At 40.2% G+C, this 11,026-nt stretch overlaps 1 protein-coding gene across 1 annotated transcript in view; it reads right to left on the reverse strand.

Moving 5' to 3' along the window:
- Positions 1–5,196, reverse strand: part of VAPA (VAMP associated protein A) — a 24,327-nt gene extending 19,131 nt beyond the window's left edge. Inside the window, exon 1 of the mRNA XM_053466945.1 lies at positions 4,777–5,196. Coding sequence (XP_053322920.1) covers positions 4,777–4,858 — 82 coding nt within the window. The 5' untranslated portion in view covers positions 4,859–5,196. The remainder of the gene's footprint in view (positions 1–4,776) is intronic.
- Between the last annotated feature and the right edge of the window lie 5,830 nt (positions 5,197–11,026).

Here is an 11,026-nt window from a genome sequence, read left to right on the forward strand (position 1 = left end):
TTGTCACAGTGATTATAGGGAGGGGGAGTAAGTAGGAGCTGCTGCTGTGAGACGGTGAGTCAGACTAAACGGATTATATAATGAGGGGGATTTTGCAGAGCGTTTGCTCTGCAAAATACCCTCATTTTATAATCGATAATAATCGATTCAACTAATCGATAATGAAATTCGTTGCCAACGAATTTCATTATCGATTATTATCGATTAGTTGTTGCAGCCCTACTTCAGTGACAGGGGGAGAGGGTTCTTTGGTCTCCACATGAGTGTGGAGACCAACCCCAACACCCCCCTGCTACCTGGTCGCTCCATGAGAGCGACAGTGCAGCATTAACCCCTTCAATTCCACAATTGTTTATAACACATTCGTGGCATTGCAGGGGTTAACATTTGTCCCCACAAGCTTGTGGGGACTAAATATCAATCAATGCTGTGCTCCAATGGAACATCAGCATTGAAAGTGTTAAAAAAAATATATATCAAAAAAAATTTTAAAAAAAAAACCCAAAAAACAGCACTGACCTGAAAGTCCAGGGTGCTTCCAGGTCAAATGCTGTGAGTTTAGTAAGTGGGCTGATGATGATCAGATCACTCCTGACCAACTGTTAGTTTAAAAAAAAATCCTGGCTCCTAACTTTTTTAGCTGGCGCCTAGATTCACAACAAATTTGTCAAGCCCTGATATAAGCAGTTGTACTCTATTTTCTTAGCTGTTTATGCACAAAACAAACCTATTTCCTGGTGTGGAAGGGGCAGTGCTTCAGACACTGAGTAATCCTGTTCAAACAAACACCAGTCACAAAACCTTTAATCGGCAACTCTGGAATCCCGTCAGACAGCTGATGGGTGGCCGGCAGTACCAAGCGTCACAGTATTTTGATCTTTGGAACTAGGCGAGTGAACATGCACCTGACAAGCACAGTTACATGTTAAAAAGCTATAATCATTAGTTCATTGAGGGCCTGGTGTCCCTGCTAGAGGCCCAGACACGTTTTGCCAGTTACATCAAAAGGCGACAATCTTAGTTTACCTAGGGAAACATTACACACACATATAATATACACACATAACCGTTCAAGAGTTTGGGGTCACTTACCTGTTTTCAATTGCCAAATTAATTTTTAAATGATGAGTTAGCCTTTTAAAGTTTATTATTATTTATTAAATAATTTATTAAATAATGTATTAAAGTGGATTAGCGAACACAGCGTGCCGTTGGAACACAGGAGTGATGGGAGTGATAACGGACCTCTGTACACCTATGAAGATATTCCATTAAAAATCAGCCGTTTCCAGTAGCAATAGTCATTTACAACGTCTGCACTGTATTTCTCATCCTTTTCATGTTACTGTTCAAGAACATTTCAAAGTGACCCCAAACTTTTGAACGTGTGTGTGTGTGTGTGTGTGTGTGTGTGTGTGTGTGTGTGTGTGTGTGTGTGTGTGTGTGTGTGTGTGTGTGTGTGTGTGTGTGTGTGTGTTATAACAAAGCTAAGCCATTCATAGGTGCCTAAGAGTAAACCATGCATCCTATAATATACAAATACAACGAAAAAAATGCAATATCGCCATAATAACCTCAAATTCCAAATAGTAAAAGCAACGCAAACTGAATCATTTTCTTAAAAGTGCCATTTTTCGTTCCACTGCAGTGTACAGATTGTTGGAGATAGTTCTGAGCTGCGCCTAAAATGACCCTTGAATTAAGGGCATGTTTCCAGCTCTGTAGTTAATATCAAAGTATTGGCACGAGGCAAGTGTGAAATGCTGAGGGGGGGGGTCCCCTTTTTTCAGCCGCTTAAACATTCAGGCCTTGACTGAAGCAGTCTTGAAGTACGATATATATGGTCGGCTAATGTAACAGAGCAAATCCGACTCTAGATCAGACCTAGAAAGGTTGCATGGATATGATCGATGCCAGCATGAAGCATACCTGAAAAAGTACGGGCCAGTAAGTAGAGTATTGTATCTTAAGCAGTCTCACATAAGTTGAAACCATTGTGCGAAACTCGTATAGTGTAAATTGTTGGTGCGATATAAATAATAATACTAATAATAATAATAATAATAGACAGGCACCCAAAGAATGTAACTTTTTCACACAGCAAAGAAATGCACAAACCTGGCCATTGATTTGTTTTATTAAAAATCAGTGGCATTTTAGGAATACAGTATTCATATGTCCCTTTGCCCATCTAATTTGTCTACTGGCGACGTTCACCACGACATCCCTCAGGGGCCAATGAGTTTTAGGCTCACCAAATATTGTGCAGGAAACCAACGTTATCGGTTACATATAAACAATGATTTGGAAAAGACTACCCAATGAAACGGTCCAGTTAGCTGGAAGAACCTATTGTTACCGCAATTAGAGGACTTTTTAAAATGTATTTCAAAATCGCTTTTTAGACATTAGAGAGAAAAAAATGAACATTGCCCGTCGGCACTCTGCATATTGTAACACATTATCCTGGAAACCTTTTGTGTTTGTAGGCTTTAAAGAATGCAGCTGGACTGCCATGTCCTACAAGTAACATGAAACTGCCAACAAACACACGTTTGACAGAGTTGCAACCAAGCCAATTCAAATATACCTCTGCTCTGAAAAATAACTATCGTCTTATATTCAAGGTCGCCTTCTAATCAGACCTCAAATAGACTAAGATCCAGATCCCCCGCAGCGCTGCAGAGAACCAGGATCCTCCTCTCTGGCAGCCGGTGGACATGTGTGCGACGCGCGCAGACAATCATATGACCTTCCGGTGCTCATTCATAGAAGCCCTGGCGGAAGTGCCGGCAACAGCAGCGGAGGTTGTCTGCACACGTCGCACAGACCTTCACTGGTTAAAGGAATATCAGCGAGGCGGAGTGGCATATAGAGGGTTAAAAGGAATATCAGCGAGGCAGAGTGGCATATAGGTGGTTAAGAGGAACAGGGAGGCAGGTTGGCAAATAAAAGGAAAAAAAACAAAAAAATGCATTTTTATTCAATATGAAAAAATAGTTTACATGTGAATATTTACTAGTAAAACGTTTTTCTTATAGGGTGGTCTTAAATTTAGGCTCTTTTTTCCTAAATTAATATTCAAATTTTGGGTGTCGTCTTATAATCGAGCAAATACGAGTTGGTCCTTCATAATCGATAGTGAAGAATTGAAATCCCACCTCATAACATTTGGTGGAATCAAGGAGCTTAAACACAACTCTTCCGTTGACTATCCTTTCTGTGAATTGACCTAAACGAGTCTCCTAAAGAAGTCTTATTGTATAAGCACGGAGCAGATGGCTAATTTACTGGGGACCAAATAAAAATTTACCCTGCATGCCAATGATGTTTTAAACAAGGTTCCCAATGTTAATTTACAATAATTGTATATAGAAAAAGAAAATCTGGTAGACAAACTTAGTAGAAATATTAGAACAACATGCAGGCATTCCACTGCTTGCAACTCTCTTTAAACTTATTCACGGCATTGACATATCCATAGGAGTAACTGTCGGAAAATGACAGTGGGTTATATGGAGCAATGCAAGCTAAAGGGTTGGTAAGGCTTCGACAAAGTAAAAATGACTTTAGACTGGATATTTTACCATTATGAACACTAAGGTTGGGCCACCTTCCGGCTTCCAGGAACCAGGCTTCAATCACCAACCACTTGGATTGGTTGTGCAAATACACATGAGCTACAGCGGAAGAACGTCATCGCATAAGATTAAAATACATGTAAGATTAAAAGAAATGTAAGCTGAATTGAACACTCCTTCGCTTGTCTCCATGCCTATTGAGCACACAATGCAAACAAATGGCAGCAGCTTAGGCTTTCACCAGTAACTCTGTTACTGCTGTCCATAATAGTGCAACAGACAACCATTAGTTATGGAAATAGCAACAGAATTCACAGAAACCTAAAACGGTCATTTAATGCACAAACCCACACTCAGGGGACTTAAATATGCAAGGGACGGGCATTAGGCAAAACCAAGGAATGAATAAGGATACAGTGTGTGTAGGCAGAAGAAAGGGGTTCTTATCAGTCATCAAAGTCTAGGTTTCTCACACCCATTCATTCATTCTTGCCCTTTAATGTGCTGATCCATCAAATGGGCCAACATTCCAGAAACCCTCAACATCAAATGGAACATTCCAATTATTTCATATTAATATTATTAAGCACGTGCAACTTGATTATAACTTTCTAGATATACCCACAATATCAACTGATATCAGCCACTCATCACGTATGACCCTAAAACTGCTAATTAAAACAGTTCATCAATATATATATACACACACACACACACATATCAATACACACACACTACAGTGTGACACCTGTAACCACAACTAGGGCACACAAATAACCCATTTTGACTTGATTTGTACACATTTTAGGGCACACGGTGTCTGAGGATTCATAGAAATTTTACCAATACGTTACATGATTTTATTACACAAATCAGCCGCAATCTTCTTTCTATTGATCTCTTGTACTTGCATGCCTGTAAAAGTTACCTGCAGAAGCACATCCAGCCCCTGATGGATGGGGTGCATTACAGCCCAACACGGGTGCATCCTGGAGACACGGAAGATCAGTAAGCCCCCCTTCGCCTGCCAAACAAGGGCTCCTTATTCATTACACAGCAGCACTGACAGCTAGGAGGCTGCCTGTCATCATGCGAACCACACGCACGGCGCAATCTCTGCAATCCCCTCACCCTGCACTACTGCCCCTTCCTCACAATAACAGACACCCCTCGTAAAACCTCCCCACTCCGTTACCTCTGAATTTGAGCTCGTTGGGCGGGTCAAGGATGAGGATCTGTTCGTGCTTGGGCATTATGGCCCCGCCGGCTGCAGCCATGCACCTCACAACTGCCAGACGATTCTCGGAGAAAAAAAAAAAAGCTGGGAAAGGTGAAGGCCTTCGGTGTGGAGCGGTGCACAGGGCCCGCGAAGACGGAACAGCAGGGCCGGCTTAGTGCTAAACGAGGCCGCGCGATGGTGGTCGGCTTGGGCGGTGGTAGATTGCGCGCTCTATCGGGTTACTCTCCGCCTCCCCCAGCGCCCTGTCACCGCTGACTCAACAGAGCACAGTTGCGGCAACCGCGAAATGCCCCGAGCACGTCAGGAACGGGCGTGACAACGGCGGTGACGTCACTACGCAAGCTCAGCGCTACCCGCCCACCTGTAGCCACGCCCGCTCCTCTTTTTCCCTGTTCATATGAACTTTGCTATGGACGTGGAAGTACTAGTGTTGGCTGGTGGATACTGGAGCGTGCTGGCTGCAAGCTACTCGCTTTTATCCTCTATTTGTAACATGGAAGCCTGGTGGAGCCCCAGTACCAGACACCCCGGTTTGAAACTCACCGCCTGGCAGTCTTCACAACAATCCTATGGGAAGATATGCGTTCCCAAGTGGCCCTTTGGAAGAGAGAGACAGTCCCTGGATCTTTTTCCTCCCCTAACGTCCCTCTTTTCTATTATCTCAGAGTATAAGTACTGTTCCACAGCACAGCAGTAATGTGTTAACTAATTCAACTGTAAATAAAATACTTTATTCTTATTCTTAGTACCTCAAAAACAGTTTCCATCAAAAAGAACGCTATTCCAAAATATGTTTTTTTTTTTTTTACTTTTCCCAATTTTGTCAATGCGTTGTTTACATACAATTTCTGTTTTATATTTGCGATTTCAGGGAATACGTTGTATGGAGTAAATAACGAGTGTTGGAATTGCATTGTATCCTCAATTTATCATAGAAACCGGGGCCTTGCCAAACGAATGTAATTTATCGCAAAGATATCCATTTTTTTAAGCGCACTTCCACAAGTTTCTTAGTTATGCATAAAGTTGGTGTTTTTTTAAGCTGGTGATTCATTAGTGTCACAATGTTTTTTTATTGTTTTATATAGACAGGACATAACAAGTAGTACATAATAATTTGACTTACAAAAACAACTGCTGAGGAGGGCCCTGCTTAACCCCTTAAGGACCGGGCTCATTTTTCGTTTTCTATCCTGTGGGACCGAGGCTGTTTTGACACTTTTGTGGTGCTTGTGTTCAGGTGTAATTTTCTCCTCACCCATTTAGTGTACCCACATAAGTTATATATTGTTTTTTTCAGGACAAGATGGGCTTTCTTCAGATTATTTTGATCGTATCTTCTTATTTACTATAAAAAAAATAAAAAAAACATGGTGAAAAATTGAAAAAAAAACACATTTTATGACTTTTATTTGAAAAATCTTTTACTCACCTAAAAAAGCAAGTAAAAAAACTAGCTAAATAGATTCTACTACTTGTCCTGAGTTTAGAGATACCCAATGTTTTTATGTTTTTTTGCTGTTTTTTGTACGTTATAGGGCAATAAGTACAAGCAGCGTTTTATGATTTCCAAATCTTTTTTAACAAATCTGGTCAGTCTGCCTCCATCTCCTCTTTGGAACATCTTTGAAGCCGGTTAACTCAATTTAACCCATTCAAACCATATATTTTTGAAAACTAGACACCCCAGGGTATTCCGAATGCTGTTATTTTAACCCTTTCCATGCACCAATTATAGAACTACACTTTGTCAAACTTTGTAATAGTAATTTTTTTCACATAAATTGTATTTTAGTTATAGATATACAGGTCCTGGTATATGTCACTGTCAAACAACCCCCCAATATGTGTTCAGGAACATCTCCTGAGTGCAGTGATACCCGACATGCATGGGTTTGTCGGGTTGTTTCAGATTTAAAATGCCACATTTGGGAAGTGTGCTTTTTTTCTCCATTTGGTCAGTCTGTACCTATGCCCTATCTGTGAGCTAGGCCACTCCAATTTACCACATCAGCCATTTTTTTTTATATATTAGACACCCCTTGGGTATTTGAAGTGCTTTTATTTTAACTCTTTGAGATTTTTGAGAAATTTTAGCACTTGCTCAAAATAATAAACTTTATTTTTTTATTTTTTTAATACTTTTTTTATATTTTTTTTACACATTTTGCTGGTACTGGATGGTTCATCTAGTGACATCACTGCATAATTATTTTTAAATGTTAGCACATTTTTTTTTTTTTTTTTTCCCATTTTTTTTTTTTTTTTTTGAATATTTTACTAATCACATAGTGATTAGAAAGCTGGGCTCCATTGACTTGCATGGTTGAATGCAGTACCTGTATTCAACCAGCAAGTGGAGCCAGTTCTCTAGAGGGTCTGGAGACCATCTAGCAAACTTTTTCTTGTTTGTTTTTTTTACAGAGCGGTGGCCATCTTACTTGATGGCGAAGATCACCGGCAGCTGCGGCTGTGACCGCTCTCCGGAGCGGTCACAGCCCACCTAAAGGTAAGTGTTTGGTGTCGCTGGATGCCTCCTGATCGAGGCATTCCAGCGACACCATTTAAGTTTAAACGCTTTTAAAACGGGCGTCCGCCGCCATACAATGTATGGCGGCTGTTGACGCCCCGGGGAGGGGCCAGACATGGCCCCCGATGCCGATCTCGGCCTTGCTGAATGCCTCGACATCGAGGCATTGCAGCAAGGCCGTTTAAGCGAAGAAAGTGATCCTTGATCACTTTCTAAGCTTATTTAACTTTTTGACGGTTCAGGTCCTGAACCGGCAAAGGTCGCGAAGGGGTTAAACCAGCCTATATTTGTTGGTTATCTCCGTTATGGCCCGTTGGGTCACGTTCTTAAACAGTAATTTCATGACAAATTTACCTTTGGTGCTGCCCTAGGGCCTGACCCAGGGAAGCGCTGCCAGCCACACCTTCCACAACCGCCATCCATGCTGCAGTGCGCCAGGATATGATGTCATATCCTATCATGGGTGTCTAAAAGTCAAGCAGCACCTGGTGGATCATATGGAGGCTGTGCCAGAGATTTTATGGCTGCTAGCCAACCAGTAAACATTGAATATTTTTATTGGACAGCTATTTACTAGGAATGATTTTTGTCATGCATCGGCACGTACGTTGTAACTGCCATTATTCTGAACTGGTGGCGGAAATTTCTAACGATAAGGTGAGCTCATAGAAATAACGGGTGGATATATTCGAGGTATATTGAGGTTGACATTGCCAGTGCCAGCAACTCATTTTTTTAAATGGATATTAAAATCGTGCTGTGCAGCGTATCCAGGTTTTGTTTGTATTGTTGCAGCATTCGACTGACTGCCATTAATACTGCATGAGAGTAAGCGATACTAATGTAATGAGAGACCATTCAATTGTAACATATACCCACCACATACAAACACTAAAGACATTGTACAAATCCCCAAGTGCCAGTCGGCAGTGTCATTATCAGCTATGTCTTTTAACCATTTAGATACCAGGCCACCAATTCCTTTCCGCATGATCAGAATTTCTCTTCAGTTATGCCGATTTTGGCAGCATCCATGAAATAATATATCAGACTCAGTGGTTCTCACATTGCTAAATACTTAGTGGAACTCAGGGCTGCACTGGCAGTTAGGGGGCCATGGCACTTTAACACTATATCCGGCCAACGTCTGGACACTCTAGATTTTTATGTTAACATATCGCGTGGCCGCACGTTGCAGCATTCGATGTGCTGCTCCAGCGGCGGATGGGGTGAGTGTGCGTCGCTGTAGGCTAGTGGCCCGCCGGGCATTTGCCCTGTGTGTCAGATAATCAGGCCCGGCCTGATGCTACTGCATGTCGAAGAAAAAATAAATACGAACATGAGTTGACGGTGAAACATCTTTTCATCCAAAAGTAGAAAATCTGCAATCCTGTTTTAAAGCTTTGACTTAACAATCAAACTAACCTAAAAATCTCTTTGAAAATCACAATATAGCTTTTTGTTTTAACATTTGAAATTAATTCTTCTACAAAATATATCTTCCCAAATTGATCAAATCTGACTTGCCTCAATACTTTAAAAACATTCATAAGTAAGCTTCGGAATGCCTTATAGGGGCTATAATGTTCAGGAGCATTGCGTTCTATATTAATTTCTGTTTTTATATTGATGAAATCTAGGATGGTTGATACATACAGTGTTTGCTTTGTAGCCCTCGGGATATAAATTGTGTAACATATGAGTTACACTACAGCTGTCCTAAAATTATTTTATCAATACTCAAGTAGTTTGTGGTTATTGTCTTAAAGAAAAGACCAGCGCTGGAAACAAGTATTCTTTCACTGGATCTAGCCTAACCTCGAGTGAAATTACATTCAGTGGGACCTCTTCTTGTGATACTGGTATTTTTCTTATCTTAGGTATTCAGAGATATTGCCCATAACCCAACATCATACAGGCTTTGAGAAGGATACATAGAACATGTTAAATCTTTTATACATGCAGTGGTATGAAAGTTAGAAGAGGGAATGGAAGGTGAAGGGGGCCATGGAAAATCCAAAACACAAACAGAAGGTATAGAAGCTTTATTATGATGACCATAGGGCCAATTTTTGACACAGGTTTTTGGAAATCTAAAATCCACTTATCTTGGGAAATAGTAAAACCACAGTCAGTCTCTAAAATGGAATTAGGAAGAACCAGAATATTGCAAATAAATCTGAGTGTCCAAGACATTTAAAGGAAATGGATCATACAATTATTATCTAATTGAAACCCTGTAAACCATGGAATATAAATCAATTGCTTAACTACGTCCCAAATCTGAATGGATAAAATGGAAAATCCTTGAACTCCCCTCTTTTTCTCTTCGTTCTTTTTTATCGAATGACTGCCGTTCAAATTCATGAAATAAGAATTTACCGTTTGAGAGGAGATATGAATGTAAATGTATTTTGTATTGTTTCTATTAAAAAAAATTGAACACATTTCCATATAAAAAAAACTTTATTGGTGAATGATATAGTTGAATAAACTTATAAGGTAAAAGAAGAGTAGAACAATGACTAATTAGCATAACTTCATGGTAATATATATTAAAGTAACAACTTGGGACCAGCCCAATCACATATTTACAGAAAACAAAATGAATAATGTTCCCACACACTGGGAATCCATGAATGATATAGATTTAAATAAATGAGGTTAAAATACTGAATTATATCGATATGCTTACAATTGGAATGCTAAAAAAAAGGAGCATGCTAATTTTGTACCTACAACACGATAAGCCTTAATAAATTGGAGAACAGGTGATAGTGATTAGAACTGTGTTGCTATCGAACCCTCATTTAACCCATTCATAGGGCTATCAAGGTGCGTCATGGAGCTGTGATAAAAACTACCACTGTCATAATGGTTGTGATTGGAATACATATTTTGTTTTTGTAACTAGCTACAAAGTGAGAGTAGGGGGGGATCAGTAATCTCTTGCCTTTTACAGAATCTGGGATAGGCGTAAAGCTTTCATGAATTTAAGACAAGATAAAGGACTCATTAAGACCTGAGGAAAAATGGACAGACAAAATGGGCTAAGTGTACTCTAAATGCTTTAGCGTTAAGGGGATTGACTAGCTTTAGGAACTCACCAGGTGACAGTTTGGTGACTTTTCACTACCGACCAAACCAACCACATAAAGAATAGTCTTTGCTGCACATCAATAGATTCACAGTGAACTTTGAAGGGAAAGTTCACAGAGATGTAGAACCTGACAGCAGAACCAACCGGCCCACCTAGTCTGTTTATTTGTTTATGCCTCCAGTATTACTTCAAACCTTTCTTGATCCTTGTCTACTTTTCTGGATAGACTTATTCCTACCCTATGAGTGTTTAGTACTACCTGCTAAAAAAGATATACCATATCTATCAAAGTAAACATCTGACAAAAGTAACATTGTACCTACCACAATTTTCAGCAGATGTGAACCACAGTTAAAATACTTGAGATTCCAGTTAGTGAACCAGCCAGCTAAATACCTATTGAGTTCAAACATTGAGCTTCTTCTTGTCTCCTAGAGGTCACAAAGGGCTGTGCTGAAGGCCCAGACCAAATATTTGAGTCTCATGGGAAAATCTGGTCAATTGCCAGATGGGACAGTAGTAGCTGCCCTTTAACCCTTGCTATTACACTGCACAAAACCTATAGAACTTCAACT

The sequence above is a fragment of the Spea bombifrons genome, chromosome 5, assembly GCF_027358695.1.
Source record: "Spea bombifrons isolate aSpeBom1 chromosome 5, aSpeBom1.2.pri, whole genome shotgun sequence".
NCBI classification, from domain to species: Eukaryota; Metazoa; Chordata; class Amphibia; order Anura; family Pelobatidae; genus Spea; species Spea bombifrons.